Consider the following 16,629-nt stretch of genomic DNA (forward strand, 5'->3'; position numbering starts at 1 on the left):
CTAGGGGCAGCAGCCCCGCAAGGCAAACATAACATCTCTTATGTTCTGATAAGGGGGTCATATGATCCAATATCTCAGTAGATACCTGAGCACCTAAGATGTGCAAGTTAAACCCTGATAGCTGGCAGTCCACCTCGGGCCTTATTGTCTACCTCCACCGCACTTTGAAAGATGGTCAGGGATTGTTAGACTGCATGTTAAAGGCAGTCAGCTGACTGTACCGATTTTGTTCTTTTACAGCAAATCAAATCAATAGAAAGATACGTGAGAAGACTGGAGTTCCACATCAGTAAGGTAGATGCATAAAGTAACGCACACCACTTCATTTTAAACTGACTGTGAATTGTGAGTGTGGCTTGGTTTTATTTGCATAAATGTTCAGCTCAAACTAAAAGCTTTATGAACCATTCGGAAGGAGGCCTTTTGTACACATCTCATTACAGTGTGAATTTTCTGTGAGGTTACAATAATTGACCTGTGCTTAGTATACAGTGTTCCCCCAGGTTCCTGCATGAATGGCGTGACTGGTGCTGATGTGGGTGTAATGTGGTAATTAGAGGCAGGGTGGCAGTAATTGCTACCCATTGCTCCCATCCTACGCCTCAAGAGCTGATGCCGTGATAAGAGATGAATAAACAAGGAGGCTTTTATCACCATGGAGAATAGTGTACGCTAGTATTCTCCTTCTTCAAACAGCCTGAGTCTTATCCTAAAACAGGCAGGAGTCCAGTCATGTGAATTGACAGCAGTCAGGTGGCAGTTTCGGCTACTTATTAAATACTTTGCCAAGAGGCTGGATAGCATTCCCTGACTACCAGAATGCCTAAAAGACATCGGCAGCAAAAAAGTGACATGTTTTTAACCCTTGGTGTGCTGCATACACATTAATAATAATTTCTACATACATCACGTGGCTGGGACAACAGTAGAATTTCCCTCTTTTTCCCACTTCTTTTGAATAGTGCCTTGGGATCTTTAGGACAGACGGCACCTTTGGTTTAATGTGAAGGATAAAGGTTTTAATAGGTTAGACGTAGGGAAGATGTTTCCACTTGTGGGGGAGACCAAAACCAGGGGCCATCAATATAAAATAGTCACAAACAGATCAAATAGGGAAGTTAGAAGAAATTTCTTCACACAGAGAGTGGTGCAAATGTGGAACATGCTACCACAAGGAGTTTTTGAGGCAAATAGCATAGATGTATTTAAGGGAAAGCTAGATAGGTACATGAGGGAGAAAGGAATAGAAGGTTATGCTTGAAGGCTTAGTTGAGGAATGGCAGGAGGAGGTTCATGTGGAGCATAAACACCAGCATAAACCAAATGGCCTGTTTCTGTGCTGTATATTCTAATGTATTCTAATGTATAACACTGCCAAGAATGTAGGTTAAACACCTCATTGGAGTCTTGGTCTACACTGTGAGCTCAAACTGCTGAAGTGGGGCTTGATCCCACAGTCTCAGAGCTAAGAGTGCTACCAACTGAGCCAAGGCCATTGGACATAATTGAGCTGTTGATGCCTTGGAGAAAATAGCTTGTCAGTGGTTGCAGGCCTCAGTTTCAGAATCTGGCTAGCTTGCCACTTTCTTTGACCTCTTAAACTGGCCATAATACTGTTTAAAGGAAATAGCAAAGTTTAGGATACCACAGAGACCTCGGGCAGCACAAGCTGATTTCACCATCTTATGTTCTGCAAGCCTCAAGCTGATAATATCAGGGCTGAACACACCAACCAAGGATTCAAGTGCATCTAGTGACAGGAAACAGGCTGAGACCAAGTGTTGCAACAGGTGGCAGAACTTTGCAGAGAACGACACATTTGTTAGTCACAAAGTTGACACACTGGGAGGGAGGGTGTACCTTGCAGATTAACCAGTTCACGACAGAGCTCCTTATTATGCAGGAAGGGTGGCTGAGGCCAGGACCCTGGATGCTTTTAAGACACAGTTTGATGGTGTAATGGGAAAATGGTGGGACAGGTATTCTGCAAGGGTGAGATTGAGTGGGTTGAAGGACCCCCTTTACTGAACCTCTCTCTGGGTTCATGATCCTGTCAAACAGAGGATTGCTTGTTGATCCAAGTAAAAATGAGACCAATGCTGCTTTCTCAATGACCGTAATCTCCCACTGAGTTCACACAGTGAAACTGCATGAATCATGTTGTTTAATGTCTTGTTGGTGGCTTAGTTGAATGCTAAAACAGATGCATTCTAAAGATAACAACCATACTTGCACACCCTATATACAAAGACCTCTGGAGAATTCAGGGAACTTTCTTATGTTCATTTTTCATTATTTTCCCCAGTGGTAAGTCTCCACGTTGATTTTCTAGCAGAATGAACAGCCTCTTAGACATCCAGCAATGGTGCTCTGTAGCCAGGCACTAAGGATTGTACAATATGTCAATTGTCTTGCCCAACATGTCAGTTGTCTTGCCCAACATGTCAGTGTCTTGTTCCTATCAACCCAAAATGGCACAGTTCAGTTCAGGATCTCACAATGGGGACTCATATCCTGTGGTGACCAATTGGACCAATTGCAATTTAAAGTCTTCAAATCCTGTATAGATGCCACCTTTGACATTTGATTTATTTTTTCGGTGATATTACAAGGGAGGTTCACTATGCCAATCAGAGTTCATACTTCTGTGGACACATTAGAAAAGTCAGGCCTTTTTTTTGCAAAAGCAAAAGCAGTGAAGGGAAGAGGAATGGGATTAGTGTAGATGGCACTAGCACTGACGTGATGGTTTCGTCCTGTGCAGTAAATGTTCGATAATTTTCTGGACCACTCGGTTAATGTGTTGCTTTACCTTCACTTTGTGGTCAATTGAGCACCAAACTGATACATTTGGCCTTCAGCTATGGCTGGCGTGTTATTTGTTTCCAGTCTGTCAGAACCTACCGGGTGTTCATTCACTCCTTCAAAATACCTGTCAGCACTTCACAAATCTCCTTCTTTACCTCTCCAAGAACTCTGGGGGAAGTTTATTTTTCCCAGATGATTTATTGGTTTTCAGCCCTTTGATCCTGTCTAGGAACTTCTTGTTTGCTAATGTCAAAGTCTTGGAGCTCACACAAATTGACTCATGCCGTGAAAATAAAACTTGTGGGGGTGGGTGAAGGAACAGCAGGGATGAGGAAGGAGATGAGCTTGGCTCCTGATGTCTCCATTCTCTTTTGCTTTGCTACTGAAATCAGCCTTAATAGGAACACTGGAAAAAAAACATAGTCAATCTGGCTCCAAAATATTTTTTTTAAAAAAAGGTATCTTCAATACTGGAAGTATGTAATAACTTTTTAGCAATACAGTACGTTCAAAAATACTCTGAGAAAATTGGCCGTCGGATAAGATGCACTTATTTTTAACATCTTGTTTTTGGACCTTTCAAAGGTGGATGAACTATATGAGGCATTCTGCATCCAGAAAAGACTGCGAGAGGGAGCGGCTAAAATGAAGCAGGCTTTCTCATCGTCACCTTCTACCAAAGGGGCCCGGGAAAGCCTAGCCGAGATAAATAGGAGCTACAAGGAATACACAGAGGTAACAAACACTATGGCTTTCAGTGGCTTTGGCCCAAGAACCGGAACAAAAATTCTGTTGTTTTTATCGGAGCTGTTTGCTTATCAATGGATGTAAAAGCCTTTCTGAACCGATATGAAGGAGAATATCATGAACAGAACAAAGAAGTCATCTTTTACAGCAAACTGATCTTTATTTCTGTCTCACCCTTGATCTGAAGTTGTCTTTGGAGATTTTCACTAGTCTTTCATTACTAGAAGCAGAATTATTGTCCTTGGAATTGTTTTTAAAGGGATTTTGTGGTACTCACTATCCCATTGGAGCTATCTGTAGATGGTTAGACATGAAGCAGCCACTGTGCTCACTGTGTGTTACAAAGCTGAAACCTCCATAGAGTCAGCTACAGTTTACTGCGGCTTTTCTGTATATTGATAAATTTAAAAATAGAAAACGCAGAATATATTTTTCTCATTATCTTAAATATATTTTTTAAATGGCTCAGGAAAAAAATCAGCATGTGCCAATACGCATGTTTGCTTGTACACTGATCTCAGTATCCATACATTAACTTGTTCACTTAGCTGAAGCAAATCTATAGGATCCTGGGCATAACCAATGTCTGTATCATTTTCACACTGCAGAGCATGTTGTGAAGGGGTATTAACATGCTGTAGTATTTGTACTCATGTGATGAAATGTCAATTGGACTTTTAACAATTTGAAAACAAAAACAGAAGTCGCTGGGAACACTCAGCAGGTCAAGCAACATCTATGGAGAAAGGAAAGTGAGTCAACGTTTCGGGTCCATGGCTTTCCTTTCTCCATAGATGCTGCCTGACCTGCTGAATGTTCCCAGCGACTTCTGTTTTTGTTTTCAGATTTCCAGCATCTGCAGTATTTTGTGTTCTTTTTTAACAATTTGAGTTCTCTTACAGCAGTAGCATTACTTAGTATAAAACAAAGCACAATTTGCATTACAGTGCCTTTCCAATACATCCTTCAATATCCAGCAGTTCATTAGCAATGCGGACATAATATTACATAATCTTTCCTGTTGCATAGGCTTGTGTGTACTGTTTATCTCAATGTTATTGAGTTGCATAGTTCTCTGTGTGTTCCCTACTGACCAGTTTCCCTTTACTCTCAGAATATGCACTTAGTTGAAGGCGAGATGGAAACTCTTCTGGGAGAATTTCACATTAAGATGAAAGGCAAGTATCAACAGAATTAAAAATAGCAGAATTTTCCTGTGCTGATAGCACATCTTGAATACCTGGGTTATTGCTAGAATATGATGATTCGTATGATTTATGGAAAATAGTAGAATGCTCTTGAATTTTTCAATAACCAGAAAAATTTGTTTGAAAGTAATTTTTGAAATGGACAGAAATATGGTAGGTTCCATAGGCAAACCTCAGTTTTGAATCAATCAGGTTTGCTTTATTCATCTCTTATATAAATGCAGCTATCCTCAATTTTTCCCTCTTCTCTTCTTTCCTTTCCTCTCATTTCAGGGGTTTGGTCCCACAGTCACTTCAGTACCTTACCTTACCTTCACCCTGGCTCATTTCATAACATTCTCAGAAAGGTTGTAGGTTCAAGTCCCACATTAGGACTTTGATCTCACAGTCTAAGCTGACACTCCAGTGCAGTGCTGGGGGTGTGCTGCAATGACAAATATGCTGTTCTTCAGATGAGACGTTAAACGGAGGTCTACCTGTTCAGGTGGAAGTTAAAGATCCCATGACATGATTCTAAAAAAGAAGAGAATTTATCCCAATGTCCTAGTCAACAATCCTCCAAATAAAATTGGTCAGTCATTTCATGTCTGTTTGTGGGTTCTTTGAGTAAATGTTGAACCATGGAGAGCAGAAAGGCAAGTCGGCTGTCACTTTCAACAACAACTTGCACTTATATAGCGTCCTTCATGCAGGGTAGCAACTCAGAGCGCTTAACAGCGGTGGAGCCTGACTATAAGCGAGGGGGCAGGTGGCCGTAAGCACGGTCGAAGAGGAAAGTTTTCAGGCGGGACGTGAAAGAGGGACATGAAAGCCACACTAGGTTGCTTTCGCCCACAAAATACATATTCACTACACTTCACATAAAATCCTGTGAAGCACTTTGAGGCATGGTCCTAATGCAAATGTTACTATATCAAATGCATGGATTATTATTTATTATTACCTTCTCTAGGTAGCCATCTTCAAATGAAGTATCTTGAGGACAGTTTTAAGACCATGTTGTTCTGGCTGAGATCAGTGAACTACATAGAAACTGAAGCCTTTCTGCAGTTCATTACAATACTAAGTTGTTCATTTACTCAAAGAGCCCTTGGGGGAAGCCCACACAGTTTCTGTTTACCCCGTAGGGTAAAGCCAGCTATTCTGGTGAACCCTCTAATCTGTAATTAGATTGTGTTTACTGACATTATTAAAGTGGAAAGGATCGGGGCAGGGAGCAATGAAATATAATAATGAAAATGTGCAACAGCTAAAAGAAGAGAAAAGGGTGCTGAATTATTCACAGCGACCACAGGTACATTATACACAGCTCTAATCTGATAAACACGCTGACGTGCCAACTGAAGTACGTAGTGTTTCAGATATGAGCGTTGAAGGTTGTCACAGTTTCAGAAAGCAACACCACAAAACAACATTTATATTTAAAAGCGTTCCTTCAGTTTACTCTTCTCTCCCTCCGGTAAAATTAAAATAATTTCCTTTTGGTTTTAAAGTGTTGGAGAGTGGGCTCTCTAGTACCTCATTTCATATTACACGTGTGAGCCTACTGTCTACTGGATGGTCCACATAATAACACATAAGCACCTCATGCAGAGATCTCTGGCCAGTGATCAACCACGCGAACCTTAACTAATTTTTCCCCTCTCCCTAACTCAAAGCTCCAACTGCTGCCTCAGCTCAGGTCAGCATAGACCAGGATTCAACCTGTATGGGCCAGTGTTGCACCATGTGACTAGTACATTTATTTACTCACTAACTGAACCATCAGGGGAGCTAATATTAACCAATGTAAATGGCCGTTTAAAGTTCGTTGTTAATACAATGGCCCAAAATAAATTCTGCCTCTACTTTGCACTATATAAAAATATCGAGTTGTTTAGCAAATGGAACGTAGAAGCTTTTATGACCACATCCAACTGTATAATAGGCTTGAAAGTAACATAAATATAGCTCATACCGCAATCTCACCTAATACAATTTGCACTCTGCAGGTTTAGCCGGCTTTGCACGTCTCTGTCCAGGAGATCAATATGAAGTAAGTGGCTTTTACTTTTGTTTTTTTCAAAAGGGGAATAGCATATTTCTACTCGCATTGATTATCAGTGAGCTAATTCATGGGTTTCCTTCAAAGTAGCAGAGATTAAAAATCTATCTTGATCTTTTACTTAAACCTATGTTCCAATGTAACCCAGGGAAAAGCCTGGTCGAGTTCTGCTCAAGAGAGAATTAGTTCTCCCAGTGTCCTGGCCAAACATCTTTGGGATAAAATTAGTCCTTCACTTCATGGCTGTTTGTGGGATAATGATGTATGCAAATTGACCTGCAAAAATACATAGTCACAGTAAATCCTGTGAAACGCTTTGAGACATCCTCCCGACATGAAAGGTGTTATGTCAAATGCAAGCATTATGATAACATTCTAATTAACATTAGAGACTGTTTTGTGTAACGTGTATTAAATACTGTGCCATATATTTCTTGTCTCCTCAAGATTTTCATGCGCTATGGTCGTCAGCGCTGGAAGTTAAAAGGGAAGATAGAAGCCAACGACAGACAAAGCTGGGATGGAGAAGACATGATCTTCTTACCACTGATTAATGAATTATTCTCAATTAAGGTACTTAGAAGCACATTTGCACATATGTGAACATTTAAAATGTGTGATATTTTATTTTATTTATAAATATTGTACTAACATGCACAAGTTTTTCATAGGAAAAATAATTTCTGTGCTGCTGGGCTAAGGTAAACAGGCAGGTAGGGAGGTGGGGGATGTTGCCTTTGGAGGGAAGGGAAGAAAGCCAGGTCTGTACAGTGAAGGTGCAGAATTGGATGCATATCTGGAGTTTTTGCCTGGTTTCCTTCGAATTCAAGGTTCATTCGTAATATTGCTCCTCAGGATGTAAAGTGTGGGGTGAGTTTCATGACAGCTCCAACTATTTGCAGTCGCTTGCTTTACCAAGTGCAAAAATACGCCTGGAGTTTTGTGAAAAAAAAGCTTTGTACCTAGAAGAGGATTGCAGTTTTGGCCCAGATTTTACTAATCATTTTCTCCTTATTGAAGCATAGGAACTAATTGTAGCTAATATAATGTTTAAAATTGTGTGAAGCAAAGTTGTGATATGCAGCAAGTACACTATTTGATAAAGTACACAGCATTGCAACTCAGATTACATAACATTCCAAGTGTGGAGGAGGTGTAAAGGCAAATCATGGTTTTACATTTACCTATAATTACAGTCATCACACTTTACAGTGAATCCTATGACGCTCTTTGAGACAGTTCAATTACTATTATTACATTTTGTCGGTACTTGGACAATGGTAACTGTTTTAGTTGGGCCTTTATGTCAACGATGCTACATTTTGTGTTCTAGAAATGTAAGATATCACAATAAGGATGCTTAAATATAAAATGAACTCTTATCACCCATCAGTAGAAACTATCTTCAGCAGCTCACTGAACCATTGGCCATTAGCTGAATGGCCATTATCACCAGCGCAGCAGAAAGTTCTGTCATTGAACTACATGCCTTTTGAAGTATCAGAGTGATATGGTATCAGGGCAGGACATCTTCATTGGACATCTCTGCTTTACATCAGTGGCTTGAACATTAGGGTTGCATTGTCCATTGTATTTTTGAGTTCTATGTATCTGCTTTGTGTTGAGAAGTGTTGGACCTAGTGAGATGCCACTGTAGATATTGAAGGCTTGTGATGCTGAAGGGAACATGGAGTGGGAACTGTGTGTTGGAATATCAATGTGCAGCAGCCATTGAGTGGAAGATTGATGAGGTTAGTTTCTGTAAGCTACACCACATTATAGCTGATCCACAGAGGCCGAGCCTTTCCCTGCATGAGGTAAGACGGCTTGATTGAAAAATATCCCTCAGGCTATAGCCACATGCTTCCAGCAACTGCAGTTTGATAGCGATGTAGAGGCTGTGTTGTCTGTAGAGAGAAGGCAGATATAGGGATGGATGTGTATTTTGCAGATTTTTCTTGAGCTTCTGGGTAGCTCATTTGGTTGAGCACCTGACGTGGGCCTGGAAAGCTCAGGGTTTAAAACCAGACAAATCCTCTCAGTCGTACACTCTTTTTGAGGTTAATAAAGTGAGTTTGCTATCTAAAAATAGGGACATGGAAGATAAACTGGATTTTCCTGGGACTGACTTGGCTCCCAAGAAGTTATGCTTGACAAAATCAGGTTGCTCTACAGTATTCCAGGGCATGTCTAGCTACTCATTACGATTTAGACTTTAACCATAGGAGCTAAATGGAGAGGAAGGTATTTGCTAGACAAATAACTTGCTGTGTGGCTACCTTATCAATGTATAAGTTTCTGCTGGGGATAGGGTGGGTGGAAAGGATAGGTTTTGTGAGGTCTGGAAAGAGTCGCTTTGTGCGTTCAATGCTGTTTCTCTCTTTCTATGCTTTATGTTCTTATACCTCTACTACTGACGGTTGGATAGTGTAGTTCAAGCCTGTTATATGTTATCCCTAGGTGTCAGAGCTGAAGGGACTGGCTACACATCTCCTGGTTGGCAGCGTTACCTGTGAAACAAAGGACCTATTCACAGCCAGACCTCAGTTGGTTGCTGTTGACATCAACGACCTTGGCACCGTCAAGCTAAACCTTGAAGTCACCTGGTAGTAAGTATCACAGTTGTCAATTGCTACTGTGATCTTCACATTCCAAACACGAAGGGTATTAAGAGGCATGGAGAAAAACAGGGAAGTAACATCAAAAGATCTGCTATGGAAAATCTGTGGTCTGAAATTGCTGATGGTAATCATACCACAGTATTCAAGTTTAAATTTAAGACTGCAAAATTTGGGCGATTCATTAAAATAAGCATTAATTTGGATGCCTGTTTCACAATTCTTAAAAGATCTCTGAACAGGTTATAATAATAATAATCCTTACATTTGGTATAGCACCTTAGCGCTTCACACGATATACTGTAAAGTGTAGGGACCATGAATTTTTTGTGGGTGAACGCTTTATCAGGAAGAGTGGAATGTAAACATCCAATGTGGTGTCTAGTGCTAATGCTTTGCAAATACTCCTCAAAAAGGTTGGTTCAAATCTACCTGATACGACAAATGAGTTAAACAATCCACTGCTTATTCTCTGAAATATAGCCATATATCGAGAACCACCTCTGCGTAATAATAAAGATCCCGAGTCCCCCATCCATTGCTCCTTTGAAGATGGCTAAATGTGAGTCATGTTCACCAGAACATCTGTTAGTTAGTGTGGAAGCAAGAAAACCAATTATCCAAGACTACTATTCATTTATAAATTGTGATTCAACAATGAAAGGATAACAGAAGCCTTCCTACAGGTTTTAAAAAGCCAGTCAAAAAAGGACTGTTTTTTTTACAAATTTATAATTAATACCTATTAAATTCATCAGGTCTGTTCCTTTAGAACCTGAATTGTTACTGGGTTAACCTAATTCCTCCCAGACCCATACAGTTCAGTGTACACACCACCACTATGAGGCCATTTGTTTTGTACACCATAGGAGCTGCGCAAACAGGAAACCCTTCATTCTCCCTTTGTAATCCTGAGATGCCCTCTTCAGGTTCAATTCAGTATTGCATTTCAACACCACTAATAATGCTGGTGGAAACCAAAGTAAATATTTTCTACAAACAATCTTAAATAAATTTAGCTGCTACAGATTCCGTTATGGTGGAATAAATTTCTACACAAACATGTTGCGTTCTGAGATGCTACCCCATAAATGCAGGTTGTTGTTGCTGCAGCATATTCAGACCATGGCTTGTAAACAATATGTGCGGTTGATGTCAAAAGGATAGAACAATGCTATGTAAGCTTGGCTCTCCACTAACTATTTGTATTCTTTATCTGCAGTCCATTTGACAAGGAAGATCTGACCCCATCCACTGGAAATCTAAACAAGGCTACCTCTGTGCAGAGACGATGCTCCATATATAGCCAAAACACCCCAGATACTCCCACCTTTGAAGACTACTCCTTCTTTGTAAATATTTTTTTTAACCTTAATGCCTTTATACAAAGCTAAACATATTTACGCAAGTAAATTATTTAAAGGGTTCAGTGACCCACAGGTATTTTGGGGGATGCTATTGTTGTGTTGTTTATTTGCGGTTTCTTTACTCTTTGTGATCATTTCAGTTTAGTGTGATACTGTAATGTAGGTTGTTAGTGTTGCAAGCAGTTGGCCATACTCATAAACAATAACCATTCTATTTGATGTATTGCCTATAGCTTCAAGCCATGTGGAAGTGCTTTACAAGTAGTTGCTATTACGTGTAGGTGACTGCACATTGATATGCAGTCACAACAGTTAATTTGTGTACAACAAAGTCACACAAATGGCTATGAAGTGAATGACTAATTTATCCAGAAGATTCTTGACCAGGACGCAAGGAGAAACTCCCTTCTCCTTTTGAATAGTATTACAGGATCTTTCATGTCTATCTAATCAGGCAGGTGGGTTTAATGTCTCATCGAAAAGTCTAATATGAAATGTTTAGAGTAACTCGGTTTACAGAGTAAAACTGCCCATATTTTGAAACTGGTTGCCAGACTCCTTCAAAAAGACAATGCGAATGACTGGTATGTGATGGAAGTATCATAATTCTGTAAATATTAGTCCCCAGGATTTTAAGGGCTAAAATTGTATCCTTTATCAGGGGTAAATTTTTCAGTGAGTTTCCAAATTACCACACAGCATTAACACAAAAAGCCCCAGAAATATTTTCACATTACAAACCAAGATATGCTTTCATAAGAACTCTTGATAAATTTCCCCCAAGTTATGAGACTGACTGACAGAAAGATTTGGCCATTCTGTTGAAGTTCTAAAATCCGTATACTGACACTTCATCCCAATAAAAAAATCAAGCATTGGTAAATGTCATGGGTTATAGATTCACGTGTTCAATGTAGATGTTTGCCCAGCCCTCCCACATATTGCCACGCGGGAGAAGCCCTGTAAACTACCTGCTGGCTTTATAAGTTTCTTCTTTGACTAACCATTTCCTGAAACAGCTGCACTTACTAACACTTTGAATTTGAACCTGCCAAGAAATGCCTGCAGCCACCTGAAGACCGACTACGGCTTTCATTCATAGACGTTCTACGAGATACGTTCTTTGACAAACTGCGGCGCAGTCGCTCTTTCAGTGATCTGCCGTCGCTCAGGCTGAGGTCTGCGGGCAGGCTGGAGCTTTATGTGAGTCCTGTTGTGGTGGAGATCTGTTCTACGATTGGCACCTTGTGTGTGTGTGTGTGTGTGTGGTGTGTGTGTTTTACTGGGTTGCTGAGTTTACCAAATTACAGATCTCTGTGTGCCATTCCAATTCCCTGTGTTGGTGTGAAGCAAAGGAAAACGTATTTGAATACAAGTCCCTTGTGAATAAATCAGTGGATCACAAACACGTAGCTTCTAACAAACCAAAGCTTTCTTGCTTGCTTACATGCAAACTTTCCCAATGTGTTGGAATTCTGTATTCCTGTCTTTATAATTGCTGTATTCCATTCTGGGGTGTACCTTTGCTACGTCGCAATATTTAGAGTGGTGCACTTTAGTTTTGCATTGTCTTGAATTCAGAGAGAAACGTCTGTTCAACTGACTGACACAGAATTGAAAATGCAATATTTCCAACTTGGATTTATGAGTAACAACTCTACCTTGCAAGTAGTGTCTCCTTGACAGTAGCTGCAAGTAGACCCCTCCATCTGTTCACCCTGTCTTCTCTGACACCAAACCCTTATTATAACATAGTCCCATTTCCTCTCAACTTGACCCACCCCATTCATATTTGGATTTCACCATCTTTGACAACTTTAATAAACAATATAAGATGATATCATTTTTTACAACCTACGAGCATCTCCTTACACTGCATCTCAACTACAGGTCTGTTCTACAAGGGATTGGTTTACGTTTAACGATTTGTCACGAGTAACATAAAACAACTTTACTTTTGTCAACAGAACTAAAATGATACAATGTAATCTACGTTTCGAGCATGAAGATGCCAATATTTTGAATTTAAGTAGAATAATGTTTCTTTTCCACTAATACTGATATCAGATAACCACAATCATATCAGATTGTGTGATCAAATTTGTTTTATTGCTCAGTGGGATTCCTTCTCAAAAAGAAATCCGAGTCTCAGAAATGGGATTTTTCAGTCACTATACGTATTTTCAGCCGTCTGAAATAATAATAATAATAATCCTTGCATTTGATATAGCGCCTTATCACGTCTTCGAGACATCTCAAAGCGCTTCACAGAATATACTGTAAAGTGAATTGACTGTATATTTTGTGGGCGAAATGCAATACTAATTGGAATATTTTGGGCTCCTATCTTGGAATATAATCTGCATCCGGAGCCGAGTTCTCATGGGTCGAAGGGAATTCCAATGGGATTTCTTATTAACCAATACAATGATGTAATAACTGCAAATTAGATCCCAGTCTTCTTTGCAGCACACATAACGCAGCAGTGTATATTATTTGATCTGGATTTCAGTTGAACATTCAGTCACCACTAGCAGCTCTCAGACTCTGATATTGTCCCTTGCCATTCAAGGGTTGCCCTTGAGAATCTGCATATCAACTGTACCCTCCATCTGTTGTTGAGGCATTACTTGGGAAATAAAGTGAAAATTTCTTATGTTTATTATACTGAATTCAAAATATTCCAATTAGTATTGATTTTTTTCTGACTTGAACTCAAAACCATAGAAATATCTGACACAGTAGGAGGCCATTCATCCCCTTTTTGTGTCAGTATTTGCTCTTTCTAGAATTCATCCATCTTTATCTCAATTCAGCAACAACTTGCATTTATATAGCGCCTTGAAGCACTTAAATTCCCTGCTCTAAATTTAATTTTCTCTTGCCTTGAAACACAAGAGGGGTTTTGACAGAGCCTCCCCAGTGAACATGAAGCAGAATTCCCGTATGTGCTATATATATGGCTGTAGGATGTGAGAGCTTATCCACCCTTGGCCACTGTGGTGAGGAAGCACTTGTCCCAAAGGCACACTCACAAATTCAGAAATGTCTGGGTTCTGAGTCAAAGATTCCCCTCCACCATTGTATTCCTCCTATCAGGGCCAGGTATGAGAGTTCAGCAGTTTTTGCGCTCAGTGTTTTTTGGAGTAAAAATTCAAAATGTCATATATTAAATTTTACAATAATGTCCTCAGTCTTCAGCTTTGTAAGATTCTAAGAGTGAAAGTGAAATATTATAACAATCATGAATGTCTTCTGCTATCTTTAACACCCAAACCACTGTTGTTTGTTTCACATGAGTTTCTATTGTGGGAGACCAGTATTTATTCTGGAGAGCTCTGTCACCCATTCGTTTCTGATGGCACGTCCCTTTTAATTGCTATGGTATTAGGTTTACTTCATGACTATTATTTTTCACCAGGTTTATCATCATGTGTGTAGGCTGCCATACTTGATATGGAGAGATCCAATCTGTCAGCATATTTCTAAAGCTAGCTTTCTCGTTGCAGACTTCCTTACACGAGGATAATGCCTTTGAGAACGGGATCTTGGCAGGCGAAAAATCTATGTCCCTCAGCTACAGCCACCTTGCAAATGGAACCTGTATTACCACACCCACTCTGACATCTGCTCCTCGGGTCTACTCCAACCCTGAAATCACTGTGACTCCACCAAATGCTCAGGACGAAGACTCGGGATCCCAAACATCAACAAGTGCAGTGGATGATGCCGTGGCATCACCAGAGGAACCAGCTCAAAGAACCAGTTGTCGGTCTTCCTTTGCATCTGATCCAGGAGAAGAAGAGCGAGACAACCAGGCAGTATCCTCCATGCGGGCAGAGCATGACCAATGTGCTCCAGACCGCGGAAACGAGGTGTTTTTAGAATCTGATGTCGCTGTTGGACTGCTTCAAGACTCGGACGAGATGTCTGACCTCAAGCCTGTTGAATTGGACACATATGAAGGCAATCTGACCAAGCAGCTGGTGAAGAGGTTGACCTCAGCAGAAAAGCTGCTGGGCTGCAACCCACAGGAAATGGAGGGATTCATCACCAGCGATTGCGAGGGGATGAGGCCCGTGTCAGAGATGAGGCTGGAGGAAGCTCTGCAGGGCCTCTTCCTAGCGCTGGAGCCACATAAGGAGCGGTATAAGGAGCTTCATGATCTGGAGCAGGAACTCCTGCGTCTTGAGGATCTCCTTAAGGTCAGCCTTTTTAAATGCTGCTGAATTGTGCTTTGGCGCCTCATAAATGTACATTCAGTGTATTTTCTCATGTTTATTTAGAGAAATGAGGTAGCAATTCCACCTCGGTCTGGATTTACTGTCTCTGTGTAAGATGTCAGTGTCCTGAATGTGGCAAATTCTTAAATAGAATCTTGATTTTTAAATAGTTTTGGCCATAAAACACACATTCAATCCACTTTACAGTATATCCTGTGAAGCGCTTCAGAGATGTCTCAATGACGTCATAAGATGCTATTTTCAAATGCAAGGATTATTTTACTTTAAGTTTGTTTCATATTTGCAGAAAAGAATCTTGAAAATTAAGATTGAATTCAACAATGTCCAAATTGTGGATCCTCTGAAATGTTAAGATACAGAGTAAATCTGGACTCAGCTAGAGTAAAGAATTAAACTGTAGAGTGTGCCATGCCATTGATAAAGCAGTTTCCTCTTATCTAGGGTTACAAATGGCAAAATATTTTTAAAATTATTCTAAATTTTAATTGAAAACTATTCATAATCTGAAATGCACTAAAATATTTCCATCTCCAACTAAAGCTAAGGTCGGTATGACCGGATAAAACAAGTGGAAATCAAATCAGCGACATAAATCCTTCCACTGACAGTGATATACAGGTTAATAGAGAGCTGGTAGTGGTTGCAGGGTGGTTACAATCCTATTGTGGCCTCAGGTGACATTATAAATTGCAAGACTAAAGCTTGAGTCACAGATAATTGTCACCTGACCCCTTCGATTCAATTGCTGCCTTTAAATCACTCCAGTTTTATGGTCATTTGTTTTTTTCTGGGATGGTTTTATTGAGTGTTTTAGTCTATTGCAAATAAGTTATTGGACCACAGAGGGCAACATAGCCATGATCCATCCTGTCCTTACCCATCTTTCATACTTGTGAACCTTCTAACAGGGATCACTAAAAAAAGCATCAGAAAACGTGGCTGATTTCCCCCATCCTCTCTTTTTCCTGACAAACACCAACACCAACTGTAGCTATTACCGATTGGTATTAAATAGCTCAGCGCCGAGAAAGGGATTGAATATAGAATTCTGCTGGTTGGTATGACCTCAATGTCACATACCGTAACTATCGAAAGTACATTTTAAAAGAATTTAGTATTTCATTTAATTTTAGAACAAGAAGTCACAGGGTGCATTTGTCAATCAAATGTTCAAGGGTTAGATCATTATAATAATCCTTGCATTTGATATAGCGCTTTTCACATCTTCTAGACCTCTCAAAGTGCTTCACAGAATAGACTGTAAAGTGAATTGACTGTATATTTGTGGGCGAAATGTATATTTGTGGGCGAAATAGGCCAGCAGTGTCCCACAAACAGTCGTGGATTGAAATGACCAATTTATTATTGGATTTTTTTGGAGGGATTATTATCAGGCGTGTGGAGTAAGGAAACTTGCCCAAGGTTTCACCCTGACGGGAATCGAACCCAGATCTCTTGCTTGCAAAGTGAGTGCTCTAACCACTGACCTACCATTGTAGCACCTAACCCTGAAATATTCCTTCAGTTTATCTGAATTTGAAAGGCGTTATATAAATGCAATTTGTTCTTGTAGTTGAACATTGGAAGTTAAAT

The 16,629-nt window shown here is 40.1% G+C and overlaps 1 protein-coding gene across 3 annotated transcripts in view; it reads left to right on the forward strand.

Annotated features, from left to right (window-relative positions):
- Window positions 1–16,629, forward strand: part of ripor2 (RHO family interacting cell polarization regulator 2) — a 61,125-nt gene that overhangs the window by 24,787 nt on the left and 19,709 nt on the right. For all 3 annotated transcript variants that reach the window (XM_007902604.2, XM_042332116.1, XM_007902603.2), the window contains exons 6-13: window positions 241–294; window positions 3,394–3,543; window positions 4,670–4,733; window positions 6,755–6,798; window positions 7,255–7,380; window positions 9,268–9,416; window positions 10,648–10,777; window positions 14,302–14,997. In XM_007902604.2, the coding sequence (XP_007900795.2) occupies window positions 241–294; window positions 3,394–3,543; window positions 4,670–4,733; window positions 6,755–6,798; window positions 7,255–7,380; window positions 9,268–9,416; window positions 10,648–10,777; window positions 14,302–14,997 (1,413 nt within the window). The remainder of the gene's footprint in view (window positions 1–240; window positions 295–3,393; window positions 3,544–4,669; window positions 4,734–6,754; window positions 6,799–7,254; window positions 7,381–9,267; window positions 9,417–10,647; window positions 10,778–14,301; window positions 14,998–16,629) is intronic.

This window comes from Callorhinchus milii, unplaced genomic scaffold, assembly GCF_018977255.1.
Source record: "Callorhinchus milii isolate IMCB2004 unplaced genomic scaffold, IMCB_Cmil_1.0 Scaffold2, whole genome shotgun sequence".
Taxonomy (NCBI): domain Eukaryota; kingdom Metazoa; phylum Chordata; class Chondrichthyes; order Chimaeriformes; family Callorhinchidae; genus Callorhinchus; species Callorhinchus milii.